The sequence below is a fragment of the Pleurodeles waltl genome, chromosome 5, assembly GCF_031143425.1.
Source record: "Pleurodeles waltl isolate 20211129_DDA chromosome 5, aPleWal1.hap1.20221129, whole genome shotgun sequence".
Taxonomy (NCBI): domain Eukaryota; kingdom Metazoa; phylum Chordata; class Amphibia; order Caudata; family Salamandridae; genus Pleurodeles; species Pleurodeles waltl.
The window spans coordinates 262,586,525-262,612,187 of record NC_090444.1 but is presented as its reverse complement, the minus strand read 5'-3'; the positions used below and the strand labels follow the sequence as shown (position 1 = coordinate 262,612,187).

Genomic DNA, 25,663 nt, shown 5'->3' with positions numbered 1-25,663 from the left:
CCCATGTCTAATTCTCCCACCAGGGCCTTCTTCTCCATATTCAACTTGCTATTAGTAAAATAGGTGCTAGCACTGGCACAAACAATCCCAGCATCTAATGTGTCAACAAAGCCATGGCCTTCAGCTTTTATTGAGCGAGTTCGCCCGAGATCAAGATGTCACATTACCACAGGTACTAAGGGCCGTATTTATACTTTTTGGCGCACAACTGCACCAACGCAGTTGTGCGTCAAAACATTTAACGCCGGCTAACGCCATTCCACAGCGCCATGCGGGCGCCTTATTTATGGAATGACGTTAGCCGGCGGAGCTGCCTGGTGTGCGTAAAAAAAAAATGACTTACACCAGGCAGCGCCGGCGTAGGGGAAAATGGAGCTTGGGCGTCAAAAAATGGGGCAAGTCAGGCTGAGGCAAAATTTTCGCCTCAACCCGATTAGCGCCATTTTTTTTTACTCCCAACCCCCATTTAAATGACTCCTGTCTTAGCAAAGACAGGAGTCATGCCTCCTTGCCCAATGGCCATGCCCAGGGGACTTACGTCCCCTGGGCATGGTCATTGGGCATAGTGGCATGTAGGGGGGCACAAATCAGGCCCCCCTATGCCACCCAAAAAAAAAAAAAAAATACTTACCTGAACTTACCTTAAGTTCCCTGGGATGGGTCCCTCCATCCTTGGGCGTCCTCCTGGGGTGGGCAAGGGTGGCAGGGGGTGTCCCTGGGGGCATGGGAGGGCACCTCTGGGCTCCTTCCGAGCCCACAGGTCCCTTAACGCCTGACCTGACCAGGCGTTAAAAAATGACGCTAAAGCGGCTGGACGTCATTTTCTTTGACCCGCCCACTCCCGGGCGTCATTTTTGCCCGGGAGTGTAAATACGGCGCACATGCCTTGGAGTCATTTTTTAGAAGGGAACACCTACCTTGCATATCATTAACGCAAGGAAGGTGTCCACGCTAAAAAAATACGCAAACTCCAAGATCTTTGGCGCTAGACGGATCTAACGCCAAAGTATAAATATGGAGTTAGTTTTGCGTCGGATTTGCGTAAAAAAAAATGACGCAAATCCGGCGCAAACAGAGTATAAATATGCCCCTAAGTTCTTCACAACACCATAACTGTATTTAAATTCGGGGCTACCCATCACGTCAATTCATCAATTTAACACAAGGTTATAAATACAGACACATAGCCGAGAGTGTCTATTTCACAAATGACTGAGTTCCAACAAAGGTGCTGACAGGCAGTGTCCTTTCTTCAAAATATTTACCTTATTAAAGTCAATAGTTTGGAATATTGCTTAAAACATGTAGAAAGAATCGCTCTCCTGAACACAGTCTGGGAGATAAGGTTTCTAGACAACCTGGAACTTAAGACTTTGTGAACGTGCCAACACTGGACAGAAAGCCAGTTGGACTGCAACCAACCTGCAATCAACTGAGCACATTTTCAGGTAACAATCAAAGCTATGAAGTATTGCAGGAATGATTAGAGGAACCATAGTCCTCTTTCATCTTAGAAAGGCACCCGCAAGAACACTAGAAAACTATTAATACTTTTTAAATATTTATTTTAAAATTAAAATCCTATCCTAGTGAAAACAATAGGAGTTGTAACTCTAATAAAACCAACATAATAGTAGTCGCAGTGCTTATGAGTAATGTGAATAACAGCAAATGTGGTAAAGTATTGCCTGTTTAATTTGTCATTGGCTTTAACACAGTGCCAAAAGAATAACCTAATTCAAGTTTCACATTCTGATATCTGCTTTGAATAATGAAGCTATTGTTCACTTTAATCACATAGAGCCTGATTTATGAAAAGTTAGCGCTGCCTTTATGTCATTTTTTGACGCAAAAGCAGTGCAAATGTACTAAATATAATTATGTTTTGTAAGTTTGTGCCGCTTTTGCGTAAACAAATTACATAAAGGCGGCGCTAACTTTTCATAAATCAGGCCCATAGTGTGCTATTCTCGCCCACGGGGAGGAAGGCTGATAATCCCCAGCAAGTAAAGGCTGAATGTGCCTCCCTCCTCACAGTCTTCAGTAAAAGCATGGCCTATCTCTGTCTTCTGGCACAAGGGTCCTCTCTATCCCGTCACACTCTGGCCCATATTTATACTTTTTTAGCGCCGCAAAATGCGGTGCAAACTTACAAAATACAATTGTTTTTTGTAAGTTTGCGCCGCTTTTGCGTCAAAAAGCAGCGCAAATGCGGCGCTAAAAAAGTATAAATATGGACCGCTGTTTCTAACTTACATAACATTACCTGACTGTTGTTGAATTTTTTAAATCAAACAATTAACAGAGAGTCGCCTGATGGCCTTAATTTTGTGAAACTGTGCTCTCTGAATTATAATAATAAACGAAAAATGCAATTATCAGTTTTCATGGAAGTTTGTTCATCACTCAGCAATAATTATTTTAGAACAGAGAAGGCAACTCAGATAAAATACTGTAAATATATTCGAGCATACTTGTTTTTATACGTCGCAAAGAAAGTTGACATTAAAAATAATGTAGTCTATAGGTATCATTTATATGTAAATTAGTAACCTATGTAACCTACAAAAGGGCATACCAACAAAAGAAAAAAAAACTGATAATCATAACAGTATTGTCACAATTCTGACAAAACCAGAGTGCAAGAGAAGCTGTAAGGACTTCAGGATTGCATTTCTTATGTTATTTTACTGAGGTTTTAATTATGCAGTGAATGGAAAGGACTCACTCCTAAGTATGCAAAGCTCCAGTCTCCTAACACGCTTAGTAAAATGCAATCCTTTATGTCGTCCTAAAACTTTCCATACACACTTGGCAGACAATGAAATGTGGTTAAAGCCCTAAACCACTTAATAACTCCCACATTTTCAGGTAAAGAATTGTTAAATGATCTGACATAATCTGCATATGTGCAGACTAGAGTTAAAAAATAAAACCTAGCCATTTAAGTAGTACGCAACCGATCAGAGGACATGTACGTTCTATATAATGAAGCACAGCCAGCCCCCATAGCCTATAGGTCACATTCAGTAGAAAAGTGCTTTGCACCAGTAGAGACGCCTCTCACTGCATTGCCGACACCAAAATTAAAGAGTTTTGCTGTCCATGGCACAAAAATGTTGTTTTCCCACCCCACTTTGGAACCAATTACTATAGCAAGTATGCCTTACTTGAGATCCCTATACTGTGGTCTGCTTCAATTGGCAGCAATCCATATGACAACTCTCCTACACTTTGGTTATGACCCCCTTAAGAATACAGGAGTTTCTTAAATATTCCCCTTAAGAATACAGGAGTTTCTTAAATATCAGCCATCCATAGTTCACAGTCCACAAGACCTCTACTATATAGTTTACTACACTGACAGTTCTGCATAACTGGCAATACCTCTAGACACCCATATTCTGCTGCATGCACAATGGTGTAAAGATTCAGAATTTAAGATTCAGCAGGGCCACACTAAAACTTCTCTGTGATTCTACCACATAAATATCCGGAATGAATGCATAACTCGTCATCCCTCAAAAAGCAGATCAAAGCGTTCATACTTTCTTCAGTTCCCGCCTATTGTGCTTGGGTCATAATACTGTCCGAAAACATTCGTGTGACAATGGGTATAAAACATCAAGGGAAAAATGTTATGTTATTTTATGTGTATTTGTGAAGTGTACTATCACCCGCAAGGGTCCCTGTCATTGAGCAGGTGTGTGTGCCTCACCCTGGCTATGGGAGCTTCAGCTTCTTGTGAAATTCAAGAAAAGAGGAGGAGGCTCTGATGTGGAGTGGGGGGGCTGTTCCACAACATATGAACAATTAAGAGAAAGCCTTTTCTCCTGATCTAGTTCTGTATATGTGTGAGATGTGAGCGAGTAGGAGTCCTGCGGAGGTGACTAGGTGAAAGGAGATGCAACTGTTTTGGTAGATGAGTCCTAAGTTGGGCAGTGCCTTGAATGTATCTTTTAAGGAATTTTAAATGAGTGTGTTTGTGTAACTGGACTGTTGTAAATGGCCCTTTCTGCAGGGTTAGCTCCAAACCTTTTGCCTTTCTCCTCCTATTTTTCTGACCATCTTTACAGTTGGCCTTAGGACCCTGAGCACTTTACCACTGCTAACAACTGCTAAAGTGCATGTGCTTCTCCCCTAAACCTAGTAACATTGGTGTATCCACAAGTGGCGTATTTCATTTAGATGCAAGTCCCTTGTAAAGTGGTATACCTTATACCCAGGGACTGTAATTGAATGCTGCTAGTGGGCTTGCAGCACTGGTTGTGCCACCCACTTTAGTAGCCCTGTAAACATGCCTAAGACCTGCCACTGCAGAGCTTGTGGATGCAGTCTGACAGCCACACCCCAACTTGGCATTTAAAACCTCCTGCCAAGCCTTAAACTCCCCTTTTTATACATATGTCACCCCTAAAGTAGGCCCTAGGTAGCCCACAAGGACAGGGTACCATGTAAGTGAAAAGCAGGGCATGTACTTTCAAGTTTTTCATGTCCTGATAATGAAAAACTCCCAAAGTCGTTTTTCATTACTGTGAGCCTACCTCTCATTGGCCAGCATTGGGAATTCCTTATAATACTTTTAAGCTGTAATTCCTGATCTGAAAGGAGTAGCCACATCATGTTTAGTACCATTGGAATGGCAATAATAAATCCTCTTTACTGGTAAAGTCAGATTTGTTATTACTATTTTAAAAATCAAATTTTTAGAAAGTGGGCATTTCTCTGCACTCACTGCCCTGTGTGCCCACAGCCTATCTCCAGTACACCTCTTACAGCTACACTTGTGCATCCCCTCAACGGAATCTACATTCATCCGCATGCTGATGGGTCTTCCTGGTGGGCAGGGTGGGAAGGGCTCACACTTACACCTCAAAGGTTAGTGACCAGAGTCCACACAAAGGGGTTGATTACCTCCCACTGATAGTCTGGAGCTGGGGCTGACATAAAAGAGGGATCTGTACGCTTCACAGACATCCTTTATAGTCAACCCCCACATCAAAGGCATTTTTGAGTATAAGTAAAATCAGTACACTTCTGGACTCACAGGAACGCTGCTGTGTGCCAGGATTGCCACTCTGCCGAGACTGACTGTTCCCAGGAACTGCTGCCCTGCCCTGCTGTGCTACCCTGCTGATCTTTGCCTGGTAGCCCAGGACTCATCCACCAACCGCAGAGTGACTCTGAGCGGCTTTTGCTACACTTGGCTGCTCTTTTTCTTCAATCACCCTGAACGTCTCTGCTAAGCTTTGCCACCCAGTGTCTGCAATCACCCTCAGTGGCCTTGCTGGACTTTGCTGCTACTTCTTCTATCACCCTGAGTGGCTCTGCTAACCTTTGCCACCCGCTTTCTGCAATCACCCTGAGCAGCCTTGCAGGATTTCACTGCCACTTTCTTCAATCACCCTGAGCGGCTCTGCTAAGCTTCGCTGCCCTCTTTCCGCAATCACCCTGAGAGGACTTGCTGGACTCCGGTGCCGCTTTCTTCAGTCAGCCTTTGTGACTCTGCTAAACTTTGCCACCACGTTCTTCAATCACCTTGAGTGGCTCTGCCAAGCTTCACCGCCCACTCTCTTCAATCACCCTGAGCAGCCTCACTAAGCTTCACCGCCCACTTGTTTTAATCACCCAGAGAGGCTTTGCTAAACTAGGCCACCCACTTTGACCAACAACCTTGAGCGGCTTGCTGAACTTGGCCGCCCGCTTTCGCCAAGGGCCACCGGCAGCGACTTCTCACACTGCTGCCACCAGCCTCCACATCAGAGTTCCCCCGTGGCCCCCATCTGCTTTCCTGGTAACCACACCTAGGAACCTCACGCCCAGCCGCTCTCCAAGGAGATTGCACCCTGGAAATTACTGTAATCTGTGAAGACAACGCACACTTGTGCCAAGAAGCCCCTGGCACCACCTCTTCTAACCCGTAATCATTATTCAGCCTTGCTTTACTTAATCGTGCAAAGTGAATAATTAATAATTGACGAATTGGATTGCTGTCGTTCTGATCCTGGTTTATACAGATAAACAAGCTTTATTTTTCTACATTTGTGTGGAGTCTTTTTATGGTGTACCTCCTGTGATTATTGTACATGTGTGTGATGCACAAATACTTTACACATTGCCTTCTAAGTTGCCTGCTCTGCGCTAAGCTACCAGAGGGTGAACACAGGTTAATTTAGTGTGTGTATTTTAACTTACCCTGACTAGGATTGTGGACCCTAGTTGGACTGGAGACCCAATTTCTAACAGGGTCAGTGGAGCTGCTTGAAATGTGGTGTGATGTGAGATCTGTATGGGAGGTTGAGGATGAGTCTGGCTGCTGAGTTCTGAATGGTTGGTCGTATTCTAGTGAGTTGCTTGGTGATCCCGACATAGTGGGTATTCCTGTGGTCCAACTTGCTGGTGACTAGGGTGTGACAATTTTTCTAATCCTGCTAAGGAGCAATCTGACGATCTTCCTCAGCAGCTTAAAGATGTGGAAGCAGGATGCAGCAATGGCATTGACCTGTACAGTCATGTTCAGTTTGCTGTTGATTATTCTGAGGTTCCTGACATGGGTGCTGGATGTGGGTAAGAGTTCAACCTGCTACCAATTGGAGTCCCATGGTGAGGTGGGCTTGCTGAAGATCACTATTTCTGTCTTGTTAGTGTTGAGCTTGAGAAAGTTGGGTTTTATCAAGTTAGTGGCTCAGGTCATGCAGGCAGTGAACTTATCTCTTGCAATGCGGGTCTTATCCAAGAGGGAGACTATGAGTTGGGTGTCATTAGCGTCGTTTATGTAGATGACACTGGGGATAGGGGCAACGTATGTGTGGAAGAGGGTGGGGCTGATTGATGAACCTTGAGGCACTCCACAGATGAGATTGTGGGCTTCTGTTGAGTAAAGTGCTAGACTGCCAGCTTGCATTTTATCCGTTAGGAAGGAGCAGATCCAGCGGAGAGCAGGTCCTTGGATACCAACTTTGTGCAGGCACCTGATGAGGATAGGGTTTGAGAACATGTCAGATGCTGCAGAGAGGTCCAGGAGAATGATGGCTGCTGTGTCTCCTCTGCCAACAATCATGTGAATGTCATCTGTACTGTGTTCAGGCATGAATCCGCACTGTGTGGTGTTGAGGAGCTGGTGGTTGCTGAAGTGGTTGGTGAGGGGTTGGCTGATTAGTTTCTTTAAGATCTTTGCTGGGTATGGTAGGAGAGAAATGGGTCTGTAGTTGAAAGGTGTGGCTGGATCAGGGGATGTTTTCTTAAGCCGGGGCATAATGGTGGCACGTTTCCAGGTGTCTGGATATTTGGCTGAGTCCATGGAGGCATTGAGGATATGTGCTAGTGCTTCGCTGATCAGTAGTCCATTTGGTGAAGGCGTGGTGAGGCAAGGGACAGATGGGGCCCAGAGTGAGTGGTTTTCATGCTAGAAGGGATTTTGACGATGGTGATGGTGGGCAACGATGTCAGAGTTCATTCTTTGGTCGTGACAAGTTGAGCCGCAACCACGATGGGGTCTGGTTGAGGACTGAAGGCAGTGTATATGAAGGTGATTTTGTTACTGAGGAATTTGAAGAGCTTCTTCCAAAAGTGTTGTCAGAGGGTGATTCACCCACAACAGAGGCTGTAAGAGATGGGAATTTTCTACACCTAGCTGTCATCAACCTACTAAAGGAGTACTCAGAAAAAGACAAAGGGTTAAGCTGCCAGGCAATGTAAATTTGTCATGTAAAAGATCCCTTAACTCTGTACAACAGAGTCTGCAGTCCCACCCCTCACTCCTATCATCCATGAAATGAAAGTATTCCTGGCAAGACTAATCAGCAGCCACTTGCTAGCAACAGGGAATCAAATTTCTAAAGGAGCCCTGCCTCAACTCCCATCACGTCAGTGTCTCGTTTTCCCTCCTCCAGCTTCAAGAATGTGAGCAACACATTTCACTGACTGTGAAAACAACCTCATCTCGATCTTGTGCAAAGGCCAGGTCTTGTGAAAAAGATCCCTATTAACCAGACTCTCTTACATGCCCTGCAGGTACCACACAAGCATGTACAAGATACACTAGGGATGTGAATGCTAGGAACATGGTTAACACATAGAAACAGGACTTTACATGAGTGAAGAAGTAGACCTCCACTACAGTGACATAGATACAAAGGTCTGGTGACACAGTGTATTCTCAAAACATGGTTTGCTGCCACCACCACTTCTTTATGTGATAAACCTATGACTAGGACAGTAGTCCGCTGCCAGTCAATGAAGGCATACAGGTCACAGGACCAGTTGGACCTTACTGATGTCAAAGGACAGGCCTAGGCCTCTTCGCACATGCTAGGTTAAAGTGACAACAGGGCCAAATTCAGAACTCATGACACCAGATACACACAGTTGGCTCTCAGGCCAAGGGTACAATAGTATATACCAAGCAGAAGACATTCCAGTCCCAACAAACACATTATTCATTAGCATATATATATTTTTTTTTATTACACATATGTGGCTAACACACAAGTTATAGTAAAACTACATTTTAAAAATCCACACAAGCTGCATTTTCACTCATCCCCTTAAGTGTCAGCCAATTGATGATCTCCATCAGTATCTTATCCATCAGATGAATAAGGTGGTTGCCTGTTTGAATCTAAAGCTCAGGCTCTCTGACAACATCTACTCCTCAGTCTGCATTTGACATTGTTAACCACATTCATTCTGAATTACTGACCATGCAAAAGAGGTCTGTAATATTTGATAGATAAACCCCTGCCCCGACTGTTAGACAACTAACTCACCCTATCCTCCTAAGACTCTTGTTACTTGCCACCAAGTTAACTGCAAAGTTGAACTGATAGGCAAACCTTTTCTGATCATAAAAGTGAACTATTGAATAGACATCCACATGAGTTTCTAACTACACAACCCTCGAAAGATTCAGAAGGTCTCTGAAGATCTGCCCACTTCACCTCTGGAAAGGACTCTATACTTGGAAACCTAAAAATAAAAGGTGACATACTACAAATCCAAGTTTTATATCTCAAAGATAGAGCCTTATGATGTTATTTCAGTGGTGAAAAGTGCGCTAAATAAGTGTCAAACCGTGAACACAATAAATGTGATAAACATAAGGAAAACACTGACAAGTCCGCACCTCGAATCAGCATTTCTTTGCAGATGGAGCTTGAGAAGCCAAAAGAATGGATGTTGTGGTAGGAAAAGACCCACACACAGAGCTAACAGTTGCCAACCCTGTAGAAATAAGAGAAGAAAAGAAATGTAATCAATTTGTAAAATGTAGCGTGCATTATCATTAAAACACCCAAAGTTCCTGCTCTAAAACTGACAATCTTAATTGCATCTGTAATATTTCCCTGAAGAAAATCATGTCTCTCCTTACGGGTATAGCGTACAGACAGTTCCAGTACAACACAACTGGCATGACCTGGAAAGATGTGACAGAACGATCTACGTGAGGACCCCTCTTACAAGGTGGGTTATTCAGCATAAAAAAAAACAGGTGGTAGTTTTCCACTTTGTCCATTCAGAGACCAAACCTGCCATGGCACCATTACAACCACATAACCCTCTTCTCAAAGCTTTCAAATAAAACTAGTCTGCTAAATCACACTGCTCCATAGAAAGATGGTTCTGTTGTCATCAATTGCACCACCAATTCATCCTCCAAATTAAGGGAAGTTGAGTAATCACTTCAAACTGTACTTTTGCTGTGCTGTTAGTGTGGTGTGTGTATAAAATAAAAATGGAAGTCTGATAGCAACTTCTTGAAGAATCTGTGACTGGGAACAGTAAAACATTTCATGCAGATGTTTATAACTGTATGTTATTGTTAGAAATGGGGTCTTTGGTTGACAGTCAGGTTACCCCCTGTTCAAGCAAGGACCCTCACTCTAGTCAGGGTAAAAGAGAATCACCCTCAGCTAACCCCTGCTTACACCCTTGGTAGCTTGGCAGAGCAGTAGGCTTAACTTCAGAGTGCTAGGTGTAAAGTATGTGTACCAACACACACAGTCACTTAATGAAAACACTACAAAATGACACAACACCAGTTTAGAAAAATAGGAAATATTTATCTAAACAAAACAAGACCAAAACAACAAAAATCCACCATACACAAGTCAAGTTATCAATTAAAAATCAAAAAGAGTCTTCAAGTAGTTTTAAAAACACACTAGCGCTGCTAGAGTGAAAATGGACCTGGTGTGCGTAAAAAATAACTCCGCACGGCGGTACTTGAGTCAAAAATCCAGCCGCACGATGATCCGAAAATCCCGCAGCGCAGGTTGTGATCTCCCAGCCTCCGTCAGCGATGCTGCGCGTCGTTTCTCCTGCTCAGTGCGTCGATTTTTCGGTTGCGTTTCCTGCGAGCGTCATTTCTCAGCTGCGAAGCCGGCGGCGCGTCGTTTTTTCAGCCGCAGATCGGATTTGCGTCAATCTTTTCCCCTCACGGCGCTCTGTGCGTGGATTTTCTTGTCTTTAGGCTGCCAGCTTCTCCTTTCAGGGTCCCAGGAACTGGATGAGCACCACAGGGCAGAGTAGGAGTCTCTCCAGAGACTCCAGGTGCTGGCAGAGAGAAGTCTTTGCTGTCCCTGAGACTTCAAACAACAGGAGGCAAGCTCCAGATCAAGCCCTTGGAGATTTCTTCTCAAGATGGAAGGCACACAAAGTCCAGTCTTTGCCCTCTTACTCTGGCAGAAGCAGCAACTGCAGGATAGCTTCACAAAGCACAGTCACAGGCAGGGCATCTCTTCTTCCTGAGCTATTCAGCTCTTCTCCAGGCAGAGGTTCCTCTTGGTTCCAGAAGTGTTTCCAAAGTCTGTAGATTTGGGTGCCCTTCTTATACCCATTTTAGTCTTTGAAGTCACCTTTCTTCAAAGGGGACTCACACCTACTTGTGAAATCCTGCCTTGCCCAGGCAAGACCTCAGACACACACCAGGGGATTGGAGTCTGCATTGTCAGAGGCAGGCACAGTCCTTTCAGATGAGAGTGACCACTCCACCCCTCCCTCCTAGCAGAGATGGCTAATTAGGAAATGCAGGCTACACCCCAGCTCCCTTTGTGTCACTGTCTAGTGTGAGGTGAAAAACAACCCAACTGTCAAACTGACCCAGACAGGGACTCCACAAACAAGGCAGAGTCACAGAATGGTTTAAGCAAGAAAATGCGCACTTTCTAAAAGTGTCATTTTCAAACACACAATCTCAAAAACAACTTTACTAAAAGATGTATTTTTAAATTGTGAGTTCAGGGACCCCAAACTCCACATGACCATCTACTCTCGAGGGGAATATACACTTTAATCATATTTAAAGATAGCCCCCATATTATCCTATGAGAGAGACAGGCCTTGCAACAGTGAAAAACGAAATTGGCAGTATTTCACTGTCAGGACATATAAACCACATTACTATATGGCTACCTAGGGCCTACCTTAGGGGTGCCTTACATGTAAGAAAAGGGAAGGTTTAGGCCTGGCAAGTGGGTACACTTGCCAAGTCGAATTTACTGTGTAAAAATACACACACAGACACTGCAGTGGCAGGTCTGAGACATGATTACAGGGCTACTTGTCCGGGTGGCACAAGCAGTGCTGCAGGCCCACTAATAACATTTGATTTACAGGCCCTGGGCACCTCTAGTGCACTTTACTAGGGACTTAACAGTAAAACAAATATGCTAATCATGGAGAACCAATTACATACACATTTTAAACAGGAGCACTTGCGCTTTAGCACTGGTTAGCAGTGGTAAAGTGCCCAGAGTAATAAAAACAGCAAAATCAGAGTCCAGCACACATCAATAACCTGGGGAACAGAGGCAAAAAGTTAAGGGAGACCACGCCAAGGATGAAAAGTCTAACAGTTATGCTGCAGTCTCAATATGACAAAATTCAGAATAAAATTGGTTATTAATTAAAGTCATCCTGAAGCTGTGAGGTCTTTAGAGAAGACACCTGTGCAGCACTGTAAATTGTAACGCATTGCTGAAGTTCATAGGACATGGAACAGCAGTCTTTCAATGTTCCACATCTAAGCCAAAAGACTGAGACTCATCCTCCATTGTCGATACTGAAGACGCTGGTGACCTTGTTGTGATGTCTCTTTATAGGAATTCAGTTCTCCCAGGACCGGAGCTGATGACTATGGATAAACATTACACGCACAAGATCTTAGCTGGCATATTAGCACTGCAGATGTCTCTACTTGTCTTTCTTTGATTCTGTCACACTGTTTGTTTGATTTGCCTGACTGACAATGCCGTAAAAAGCCAGGCTTGTAAGGTGTTGCATTGGAAACATAGATTAAAATTACTGGACTTCTAGCTTCTGGTTACAGTCCGTGCCTTGTCACTTAGCTCCACCAGTCACCACCCTACCTGCGATAGGGGGTTAATCTAATTTCCATAAAGAAGCAAAAGTTAGTAGCTGACCACCCTAGAAGGGCTAACTTTGCAGATGCACATGTAACCAATATGTAATATACACCACTGGGCTGCAGAGGACTTAAACAGTGTGCTGATTGCTTAAATAGGCAAGAAATAGTTTGTTTCCCTCGAGTCACATTTCATGTGTGACACCAGCCCTGAGAGCTGGACATCAAAGCTGAAGAAACAAAAAGACCTTCACAAAGAGACATATGTGAATGAGAAGTGACTGTAAATGACTCTGAATAAAGCCTACCACCTCTGCCGCAAACACTGCCAAGCCCTGCACCCACCCACCCACCAGAGAGCCATGTGCAGTGAAGGGCTGGATGCATGACATGGCCCTGGCTAGGCCATGTTTTAATGGCACGAACAGGCAAAAGAAACTGTGTCATCTCACCCAGAGGCAGGTCTGTTCTCATCAATGTGGACCCAAAGCAGGGAGACCACGCCACTTTCAAAGCTGGCCTAGTGACAAGGTATGCCTTTTTGGAATTCTATTCCTTAAGTAAACGTGAAAATTTGTGTCAAACTTTGCCTCATTAAACAAAGTACACACCGCAATGAAGCCATTTTTTGACTCAGGAATTTTAGTGGGATAGAATGTTCTCAACCATCCACTTCCTATACCAAGGCCCTGTTCGGGGACAGACATCCAAAAGAGGGAAGTGACAGGACCAGTCATGATTCAGCTGATTTTTGATACCAAGAGGTGCAGGTGGAGCCTGTGGTACAAGAATTTCTTCAGTGGATGCTAGAGTAAGGCCCAGATTTAAGAGGGCCTAACTCCATACATCGCCACATTAGCGTCATATGTTTTATACTAAGGTGGTGATATTATGGCAAAAAAACACACCATATCTACAAAGGGCTCAATGCATGCATTCTGCAACTTTGTAACCCCTTGCACCACATTATACCTGCGCCAGGCATTATTTATGCAAGGGGGACGCTCCCCCGTTTGGGGGGGGGTCGAAAAAATTGCACAATTAAATCAAAAAGCTTTCTTTGCGTTATTTTTATCGTCATTTTTAACACTTGCACAGAGCAGGCATTAAAAGGAGGCACATCATTGTTTCCAATGGGCCTCAATGTGCTTTGCAAGATTAGCGTCAACATTTTTGGCGCTAATCCTGCAAAGCACCAAACTAGCATCAAAACTTTTGACGCTACTTCCCTAACTACCACCATGGTGCGTCATATGTTAAATACAGCACACACATAGTGGATTTAGGGGAGCGCTATGGAGTGCAAGTAATTCTTTCTTAAATTTGGCCCTAAGTCTTAACCATTAATCCCTTGTAAAGATACGGGAGTAGACCAGAGTTTGTATACAAGTGGTGAAAACTAACAGTTGATGAAAGGGTTCTCCAGATGATTGCAGGTTTCCACATGAAGTTTTATGATTGCCAATTGGCATTGCTTGCAGCCTGTAATGTTTCATTCTCCCAGATGCAGCTAACAAACAAGGAGGTAGCTGCCCTGGATGAGAATGGAGCCATCTCCAGTTGCAAGATCCTTGGAAGGTTCATAATTAGTTGCTTAATAGTGGAGAAAAATTACAAGGGGCAAAGACCTGTGATAAACCTTAGGAACTTTCTCTTTAACTATTTTTCTGCCACTTCATGATAAAAGGCATTAATTTGGACATCCTGTGGCATAGGGACTGGATAGTGTACTAAACATGAAGGATGTTTATTTGGCAATCCCCATCTTTCTGCCTCATTACAGATTTTTAGAATGCGTCTGCAGATAGCAAGTATAAGAATTCAAAACTCTATTGTTTAGCCTGTCCAAAGGGCTTGTTGATGTGAGGGTTCTACACGTGCAAGGAATATGAATACTATTGACCTGAATGACATTCTGCTGATGGATCAGTCACCAGACTGTGGCAACAACTTCTGGTGGTGATTGCCCTGCTACCACCCAGTAGGGCCATAACCTTCCAGGAGTTTATGGTAGATTCCAATCAAACAGTTCTTAGGCTGCCGACAAGGAACATATCACAGATCAGACAGGAAGTGAGGGGAGACCTGACAAAGGTCAACTTTTCACTTCAGGTTAGTAAGTCTCTAAGCATCCTATTTACTGGCAAATGTTCCCTGGTGCTCCTCACTATGTCTTTGTAGAGACTAAGACAGCACACCTCAGGAAGGTCTTGGGACACTTATCCGATTAAGCCACAGCAGAAATACTGCGGTGGCTCAACCATATGGAGGCATGTAATGGGAAAGCAACCTTCAAGTCAACCTCGGACCTTGTCATCGAATCGGAAATCAGCACATCATTCGGGTGGGGGCCAGATGTGTGGACAGGAGGACAGTGGCTGGAAGTAAAATTGGGGTTGTTTATTAACTACCTACATGTTCTGGCAGAATTTTGCAGAAAGCAAAATGTTGCATCCTTCTGAGGATGACAACATCTCTGAGGTCCAGGACATGAATCACTAAGGAGAGCCAAATCGAAGCTTCTGATAGAAATAGCCACATATTTTTTGTATTCTACTGCTTAGAAACTGAACTTAGAATTCTTCAGAGTCATTATGCAGAAAAGGGGGTGTGGATGTGTCCATAGAGTTGCCTGCCTCCAGGTTTAACATCCACTTTTGAGCTGTCCATATCTTGAACTTTCTATTGAGTTTGGCAGTGAAATGTCAGGCTTGCAGTTCAGTAAACATTTTTGTTCTGCAATCTCAGCAGGACACCTACCAGTGGATGGCGTACAGGTGATGGAACACCCAATGGTGTGCAGTTTGTTAGGAGATATTCACCTCTAACCCTCCTGAAGAAAGGTACTCCATTATCTGGGATGTAAATAGGGTGCTAAACGTCCTCCTGATATCAAACAATAATGACTTTCTAACCAGGAAGAAGCTTTCAGGAAAATTGACCGTACTGCTATACCTACTGTCCTCTAGGTGGGTGTCAGATATCAGGCCATTAACATCTCATGTTGTATGTTTACTCTAGATGTGTTCTTCTACCCCATCAGTAGATGGATAAATATCAACACCAAGATAATATCATACCTAGCTTTTAAGGTTTGTCCAAATATATGTGTAGTTGAATGTGTCTAAGCCTAAAAGAGTATGACAGAGGGAATTTGTTCTCTTGGGGCTCAATGGCTGTTGATCTCAAGAAAAAAACTTTCACTGCTGTTTCCTCTCCAGCAATAGTTCATTGATTATGATGTATCAATCAATCAGTGCGTATATAGTGCAACTACTCACCCATTAGGGTCTCAAGGTGCTGGGGGGGAGGGGAAGGTAGTATTTACCAGTGGGGTGGTTCTGATGTGGAGAGGGAGGGCGTTCCAGGCGGTGGCTGCGAGGTAGGAAAAGGAGCGTCCTCCTGTTCTGGTTTTCCTGATGCGGGGTACTTCTGCGAGAGAGAGCTGGGCTGAGCATAGGGTACTGTGGGGTATTTGGAGGTTGAGTCATTGATTCAGGTAGGCTGGTCCGGTGTAGTGGAGGGCTTTGTGTGCGTGGGTGAGGGTCTTGAAGGTGATTATTTTCTCTTGGGAAGCCAGTGCAGCGTACGCAGGTGTTGCGAGATGTGGCAATGTTGAGTTAGGTTGAGGACCTTTCTGGAGGCGGTGTTCTGGATGTTTTGTAGTTTGCCGGTGAGTTTCTTGTTGATTCCGGCATAGAGTGCATTGCCATAGCCCAGTTTGCTGGTGATGAGGACATGTGTGACGGTCTTTCTATGTTCGAGGGGGATTCACTTGAAGGACTTGCGTAGGAGGCGGAGGGTGCAGAAGCAGGTGGAGGTGACTGAGTTGATTTGATGGTTCATGCTGAGGTTAGAGTTCAGGATGATTCCAAAGGCTTGGGTGGGAAGGTTTCCGAGGGTGGGTGGCCACCAGGAGTTGTTCCATGCATTGGGTTGAGGGCCCATGATGAGTACATCTGTCATGTATAATGACAGAGAATGAAAAATGTCCTTGCTATTATGAAATAAAGTTTCAATTCTATTAATGACATGGAGACAAGATTATCCAATGCAAATAAATTATGGAAACATGTTAACCCATCCATGAAGAGTAAAAGTAAGATATTTAATTAGTGGTCCTATTGGTACATGTTCTTTTACTAATGTGTTATGGTATTGTTAGATTAAGTGGGAATTTGGGTATCTTAAGGTTTGTTGTTTTGTTACAAGTGGTCTGGAGAGAAATTAGAATTGACAAAGCTAATAGGTCTCGTTTTTTGACTCTTATAAGTGTTTAAACATGCAGCATATTAGCCAGACCACAGCAGCTATTTTTGTAGGTGTGTTGGCAGTGTCTCTTGCATTAGGCATTGAATGGTCAACTTCTAACTTACATGGATCCTGAAACTGTAGATTAAGCTAAAAAAGTATCTTGTTGATGTAGAAAATACCTACACCAAGACATGAGACATGAAATATGGATAATGAGTGGTGTCAGTGGGGTTACACATCCATGTAAGTAGCAAGCAAGGAAAGATACCAATATAGAGGCCAAGTGCTGGATAAGAAACACATTGGAGACCTCAGATAAAGAACCATAGGAACGCAGTAGAGTCTCAAAAGACTACAGCAATAAAATCAGGGTATGTTGTGATTGGTTGGAGGATGCATACCAACTTGCTATAAGTGATTCCAGGAAACCACACACACTGGAAATGCTGGTTAGTTACAAAAGGAATAAAATGAAAATAGAGAAGAGCGAGCAGGAAGCACAAGTAAGGGAAAGACAAATGTTAGAGGGAGCATACACAGATGACAGCAGACAGACAGACAACAGAAGATAGACGATAGCAGACAGACAGACAACTGCAGACAGATGACAGCAGACAGACAGCAGACAAAGGCAGACAGATGGCAGCAGACAGCCAGACAACAGCAGACAGACAACAGTGGACAGACGGCAGACAGATGACAGACAGACAGCAGACAGATGATAGCAGCGAGAAAGACAGACAGCAGACAGACAGATGACAGCAAACAGACAGACTGCAGATGAAAGCAGACAGACAGCGGACAGATAACAGCCAGACAGCAGACAAATGACAGAAGACAGGTAACAACAGCAGACACACAGACAGCAGACAGATGATAGCAGACACACAGGCAGACAGACAACAGATAGACGACAGCACACAGAGAGCAGACAGATGACAGTAGACAGATTACAGATGAAAGACAGATGACAGCAGACAGACAGACAGATGACAGCAGGCAGATGACAGACCGCAGATGGACGACAGCTGACAGACAGCAGATGACAGCAGACATACAATAGGAGACAGACAGACGACAGCAGACGACAGAAAGCAGAAAGACAGCAGACTTACAATAGCAGACAGACAACAGCAGGCAGCAGACAGACAGCAGACAGACAACAGAAGACAGACAGATGACAGCAGATAGACAACGGATGTATGATGGAACAACGCATGCCTTTACAACGCGGTAAGTACAATGCATGGTCATTACCACGCATGCACATACCACAAAATGTTTTTACAATGCATATGCTTTTACCACGATTGTCTTTGCCATGAACATTTCGCAGTAAAGGCATAGTTCGTAAAGGCATATGCATGGTAAAAACTAGAGGTAAGTATAACATATATATATATATATATATATATATATATATATATATATATATATATATATATATGCTCACACAAACACACCTTTCCACTCAAAACCCTACCTACCCTAAATCCTACAAATTACCTTACCACCCCAAGACCCATACCCACCCTAAAACCTAAACACCCCTTACCACCCCAAACCGCATACCCACCCTAAAACCCAAAAATATCCTTGCAGCCTCCAAACCCATACCCACCCTAAAACCTAGAAATGCCCTTACTACCCGAAAACCCAAACCCACCCTAAAACCTAACAATGCCCTTACCACCCCAAACCCATACCCACCCTAAAACCTCAAAAATACCCTTACCACCCCAACACCCATACCCACTGTAATACCTAAAAATGCCCTTACCACCCCAAAACCACCCTAAAACCTAAAAATCCCTTATCACCTAAAACCTAAAAATGCCCTTTCCACCCCAAAACCCATACCCACCCTAAACCTAAAAATAACCTTACCACCCCAAAACCCATGCACACCCTAAAACCTAAAAATGCCTCTACCACCCCAAAACCCGTACCCACCCTAAAGCCTAAAAACCCCTTACCACCCCAAACCCCATACCCACCCTAAAACCTAAAAATACCCTTACCACCCTGAAACCCATGCCCACTCTAAAACCTAAAAAAGCCCTTACCACCCAAAAAAACAATAAAACCTAAAAATGCCCTTACCACCCCAAAACCCATTCCCACCCGAATACCTAAAAATGCCCTTACCACCCCAAAACCCAAACCCACCCTAAAACCTAAAAATGCCCTTACCACCCCAAACCCCATACCCACCCTAAAACCTAAAAATACCCTTACCACCCCAAAACCCATGCCCACTCTAAAACCTAAAAAAGCCCTTACCACCCCAAAACCCATAAAACCTAAAAATGCCCTTACCACCCCAAAACCCATACCCACCTGAGTACCTAAAAATGCCCTTACCACCCCAAAACCCAAACCCACCCTAAAACCTAAAAATGCCCTTACCAGTCCAAAACCCATACCCACCCTAAAACCTGAAAGTAAGTTTACCACCCCAAAACCCATGCACACCCTAAAACCTAAAAATGCCCTTATCACCCCAAAACCCATACCCACCCTAAAAACTAAACACCCCTTACCACCCTAAAACCCATGACCACCCTAAAACCTAAAAATGCCCTCACCACCTCAAAACCCATACCCACCCTAAACCCTAAACACCCTTTACCACCCCATACCCACCCTAAAACCTATAAATACCCTTATCACCCCAAAACCCATGCCCACCCTAAAACCTAAAAAAGCCCTTACCACCCCATAACCTTTACCACTCCAAAACCTAAAAATGCCCTTACCACCTCAAAACCCATACCCACCCTAAAACCTAAAAATGCCCTTACCACCCCAAAATCCATACCCACCCTAAAACCTAAAAATACCCTTACCACCCCAAAACCCATACCTACCCGAAAACCTAAAAATGCTCTTACCACCCCAAAACCAATGCCCACCCTAAAATCTAAAAATGCCCATATATATATATATATATATATATATATATATATATATATATATATATATATATATATATAAATATATATATATATATATATATATATAATTCAATCCACTTAATGCTTACCTGTACTTACCTTTAAAACCTTTACCATGCATACACCTTTACCATTCATGCCTTTACAATGAAATTTGTTTTAAAGGCATGCGTGGTAAAGGTATATTCGTGGTAAAGCCATGTATGGTAAAGCCATACATGGTAAACGCATATGCGTTGTAAATACATCGTGGTAAATGCATTTTGTTGCATTCACTGCGATGTAAGTGATGTTTCCCATAGACAACAGCAGACAGACACTAGCAGCAAGATAGCAGACAGCAGACAGATGACAGCAGACACACAACATCAGACAGATGACAGACAGCAGTAGACAGATGACAGCAGGCAACAGTAGACAGAGCACAGCAGATGATGGCAGCAGACAACAACAGACAGATGACAGCAGACAAATGATGGAAGACATACAACAGCAGACAGACAACAGTCAGATGACAGACAGCAGACTGACAAAAGCAGACAGACAGCAGACAAGTGACAGCAGATGACAGACAGCAGAGAGACAAAAGACAGACGACAGCAGACAGACAGATGACAGCAGACAAATGACAGCAGACAGACAGCAGATGACAGCAGACAAATGAAATACAGATAGCAGACAGACAGCAGAAAGACGACAGCAGACAGATGACATCAGACAGACAGAAGTCAGATGACAGCAGACAGAGAGAGAAGACAGCAGACAGAGAGATGACAGCACCACCAACCGTTGAGAAGACTGCACTCTGCCTCTCTTTCACTTGTCCATGCTCCCCGCATCTACCAAAGCAGAAGTGGAGGACGCTCCTACTTTCACATCATACCAAAAACCTGGAACAGCCTCCCCACGCACCTCCGCACCATCACCTCACTTCCAGAATTCCGAATGGCCCTCAAGACCTGGCTGTTTGAATGAGCCTCTTGGACCTGCAAGTGCCTGGAGACCCTATCGGGGGATTAGATAGATATGTAACAGATAGATAGATAGATAGATAGACAGACAGACAGACAGACAGACAGACAGACAGACAGACAGACAGACAGACAGACAGATAGATAGATAGATAGATAGATAGATAGATAGATAGATAGATAGATAGATAGATAGATAGATAGATAGATAGATAGATAGATAGATAGATAACAGACAGACAGACAGATATGGGATCTTCCAGGAAACAATGCTCTGGCTTGTATGTTTTTCCGTTTTCACATATCAAAAGGAAAGGTCCTGCGCTTTAAATTTGTTGTTCGATATACAGTGATCAAAGAGAAACTGTTCAAAGCTTTAGAGCTAGGCAGAGGTTGGAAAGAATCAGATGAAGAATGGGTACGCAAAAGAAATGGCATTATGGCCAACGCTGTGGCTTTGGAACTGGGGAACCAGGTTCCAGTTCCGCTCTTGGCTAAACATCCTGGGCACATCAATTATTCTCCCGTACCTTAAAAGAAAATCTGACCTTGTGCACTGTAACTGGTGGTCATGTAAAGTGCTCCAATGTCATTAGGACGAGCCAGCGCTACAAAATTAAAGAAACAGCGGGAAGTAAAGCACAGTGCTGGTTTGAAGGGCATTCATTCCGGGGATAGGAAAGGGGTTGTGCCATTTATCTTGGAGAGGGGTGGAAGCAGGAGTGTTTTTGTGCTCAACTGCCTGGTATCAGAAACAGATGCCACAAGATCAGTGAGTCTCAGAGTCCCGGCGTACTAACACTGTGCAATCAACAGTGATATTGCGCAGAAATAACTAGCAAAAACTCAGCTGTGAAGGGTAGCTTATTGTTGACAACAAATAGTCAGCTGTAATTGTGTCAAGTTGGGTGGTGTAATGCTTTCCTAAAATGCAGCATGAGCATTTCCCAAAGATGTTGTGAGATGAGTTTTTTAGAAGAACGTTCACATTGAAATTTAATAACAGAGACACCCAACCCCAACTCAGCTGCATCCCACTGCTATCCAGGAATTATGTGTAATAACTAGGTTTGAGTCCCAGCGTCGGCTTAACAATCATTTTGTGATCCTGGGCACAACAATTAACCTCCCCCGGGTCTAATGTATGAATGCGACCTTGTGTAATGGAACTGGTGATAACGTAAAGTGCTGCATAAAGAGTTCCAAAGCCCTAGGGCCAAGTTTACGCTAAAGGTGGGTTGGGGAGGCTTTAAAGCTAGGCACAGGGAAGGGAGAACCCAATGAGAATGGGGGTAGGAACTAGTATGCAAAGCAATTGACATTATGGCTAAATTGGGGAACCAGGCTCCAGTCCCAGTCTTGGCTAAATATCCTGGCTACATCAATTATTCTCTTGTGCCTTAAAAAAGACCTGACCTTGTGCACTGTCACTGGTGGCCATTAAAAGTGCTCCAGTGTTCTTGGACAGAGTTTGCGCTACGCTAAAATACAAAAACAACAGAACAATGCCTTATGGGAAACAAAGAAGCTCTGTTCAAAATTCATCAGTACCTCAACCACAACTGTAAATAGACAACCACCATTTGTATTCAATTTAAAAATGTTTGTCTGCAAACCACCAAGACGGTAATGCTGCCAATTGTCATATACAGCTGCCCACCGCGTGGGCTCCAAAAGCATATAATTAAACAAATTTTGTCTACACATGCAACCTTCTAGTTGGAAAATGAAAATGCCGTCAGCTGAGCACAAAAATACAACATTCGGAAAACACGACCTGAAACAAACAAAATTGTGCACCGAAACTAACATAAGTAGAGCAGAGGGAATGACTACAAGTAATAGGGCCAGTGTCCATGGGAGGGCACCAAACACCAAAGGGAGGGACAATTACAACAAATGCACTACTGAAAAACAAGTAGCCCGGAACAGTACACGAAAGAACAAATGGAAAACGATGGGTGTGCTCAAAGCCCAAAGAATGTAAATAGCACGTCTTGAAGAGGCGAGACCTAATAAGGATGAAAATAGAGATTATTTCTGGAAAGGCTGCCATTGCCCAAAGAAAAAGGAAGTGGATGAGGTAGTAAAGGATTTTCCCAGGCTTGATGTGATGTGATTTTTGTTTCAAACTACCATTTGTTTTCTAAGTGTTCGTGTGATACTTAGTTTTTAGTCTGTTGGAGTTTGGTTTTACTGCTGCTCTTAAGAATTAAGCAGAGCAAAAAAGCACAATCCTTGCCCAATGTCCTTAATAGAACTGAAATTATCTCTTCATCCCCCAGATTTCAGAACATTTTTAACATCTGACAGGTGCAGGTGAGGCAGGCATGTTTGAGGAATACTTCTATATGTACTTTGGAGAGACTCCAGGCTAGCTTGATATTAGCAGGGGTGACAGGCAAAGGTGACCTGGTATACAACATTGTCCTTTCTGGGAATCCCCCTATTAACACTGCAGGGGTAAGCCCCAGCAGTGCATATACCCTCTGAATTAATAGTCCCAAGAGTCTGACGTTTGGCCACCCATCATTAATTACAAAGCTTTAGGATGGCTGTCATGCTCCTCTAACCAAGGAATCATGAGGGCTTTAGGTTAGCCACTTTCTGAAGGGACCTTACCCTGCTGAACTCAGAGCCATGAAGGCTGCTAGCCGCTCTCTCAGTCTAATCACAATAATCAGCAATCAGGTAAATATGGAAGTAGCAAAGATTAATTAGAACATTGGATTGTTGGTAGCTCCATTTAAGACAATGAAGTGCTCAGGGCTTCTAATGGCAGATAGAAGCCCAGAGCTCCAACATTCCAATGTTTTTGACACAGAACCAGTTGTGAACTAATGCCTGATGGAGCCCGAGAGAATTTCAATCCCTTCAGTCTCCCTAAGGCTTGTATTTTATTTATTAGAACATTCTGCCCTCTAGTGGCAGAATGTCCTTATAGCCTTATAGCCCTTTGTAACTGGGCTATACAAGCCATTAAAGTCCTGCTCTCTTGCTAAACACTCGAGCCGAACGCTGGAGCTGGCCCTTAATGGCCAGTATAGCCCACTACAGCGGGCTTTAAGGCTACAGTAGAAGTTTCCTCTTTATGAGACTAATTAGTAAGTGAATCAGATTGCAAAAGAAAAAAGGGATAGCAGAAAAGGAGTAGAACAGGAGTTAAATCATCTCTTGGAAGCTACATTGGGTCTGATTACGAGTTACTCATAATATTCTGACCCATGTGTTAACCCCTGATTTTGCAAGAGTAAAAAAAAAGAGTTCAAAGGCAGTCAACGCATCCGATATTGATCAAATGCATCAAATAACTCAACTTATTTTAATTTCGGCAGGCCCAACCTGCCGATATTTAACAGGAGAAAATATACAGTATTTACTGTATCATGCAGACTTTGGTGCATTAAACACCAAAATCTGCATGTTATTCCCCATAAACTGATAACAGATCTTATTAATCACACCTGATAAATAACGAACCCTGTGGTATCATTATTTATCGGGGCAATAAAAAACACCTCAACTCATAATCAGGTTCTTAGCACTTCAGCCATCAACTGGTCTTCAGTGTTCTGAATGTAAGCCGCCTTCTGTAATAATAAATCTGTTTTCCTCTGAGTAGCATTGTCTGCTGGTCCTTCTCCTGTAATTGTTTCCCCTTCTGACACTGCCGTTCTACCACCTTTTTTACCGCTGTAACGTCAAGTCTTCTCGCCTCTACCTGAACTTTAACTTTCATTTTCATAAGACACTTGCGCAAATAAAATGCTGTGTGTAGTCTGCGTTTATAGCTGTCAAAGGAAATGTATCTCTGTGTTAGACCTGTTAGTTCTTTGTGTGGTTTCCTCTGTCTTTTTGGCCAGTGACCGCCGTCTGTTGTTTCTCAGTGGCCTTTGAAGTAGGCAAGCTTCAAAGGAAAGTCTTTGTAGTGCACAAGACCCTGCCTTTCCTGCCCTGGCCCCAGAAACACTCCAGGGAGCTGGAGACTGCTCTGTGTAAGGATAGGCCTTATTCAGGTGCAAGTGTCAGCTCCTCCCACCACTCTAGCCGAGGAAGACTCATCAGGATATGCAGGACACACCCTTTGTGTGACTGTCTAGAGTGAATTCAAAAAATCCCAACTGTCATCCTGACCCAGACATGTATTCCCCAGACAGCCAGAGGCACAGAATGATAAAGCAAGAAAATGCCCACTTTCTAAAAGTGGCATTTTCAAATTTACAATTTGAAAAACAACTTCACCAAAATATATATTTTTAAATTGTAAGTACAGAGACCCCAAACTCCACATCTCTATCTGCTCCCAAAGGGAAATTACACTTGAAAGATATTTGAAGGCAATCTCCATGTTAACCTATGGGAGAGATAGGCCTTGCAATAGTGAAAAACAAATTTAGCAGTATTTCACTAGCAGGACAGGTAAAACACACCAGTACATGTCCTACCTTTTAAATACACTGCACCCTGCTCATAGGGCTGCCTTAGGCCTAATTTAGGGTTGATTTACATGTAGTAGAAGATTGGGCCTGGCAAGTGGGTGCACTTGCCAGGTCGAACTGGCAGTTTAAAACTGCACATAGAGACTCTCCAGTGGCAGGTCTGAGGCATGTTTACAGGGCTACTCATGTGGGTTGCACAATCAGTGCTTCAGGTCCACTAGTACCATTTGATTTACAGGCCCTGGGCACACATAGGGCCTCATTATGACCCTGGCGGCCGGCGGTAAGCTGGCAGTAACACCGCCAACAGGCTGGCGGTGTTCTGCCAGCTATTATGACCATGGCACAATAGCCACGGCCATACCGCCGGCCCCTCCACTATACTGCCAGGCTTCTGGTTGGCGATCATAATCCCCAGGGCAGCGGTGCAAGCACCGCTACCCTGGGGATTATGAGTCCCCGACCGCCAGCCTGGCCACGGCGGTAAGCACTGCCATGGAAAGGCTGGCGGTAAGGGGGACTTGGGGTGCCCCTGGGGGCCCCATCACACATTTCACTGCCCGGATTTAGGGCAGTGAAATGCACGACGGGTGCTTCTGCATCCGCTGCACATCAGCATTGCTGCCGGCTCTATTACAAAAAAGTCGTAATAGGAAGCCAGAAATACCACTAGCACTG

The 25,663-nt window shown here is 43.9% G+C and overlaps 1 protein-coding gene across 2 annotated transcripts in view; it reads right to left on the bottom strand.

The window, feature by feature from the left end:
- Positions 1-25,663, bottom strand: part of PLEKHH2 (pleckstrin homology, MyTH4 and FERM domain containing H2) — an 812,518-nt gene that overhangs the window by 157,503 nt on the left and 629,352 nt on the right. For both annotated transcript variants that reach the window (XM_069233993.1, XM_069233994.1), the window contains one exon: positions 9,125-9,222. In XM_069233993.1, the coding sequence (XP_069090094.1) occupies positions 9,125-9,222 (98 nt within the window). The remainder of the gene's footprint in view (positions 1-9,124; positions 9,223-25,663) is intronic.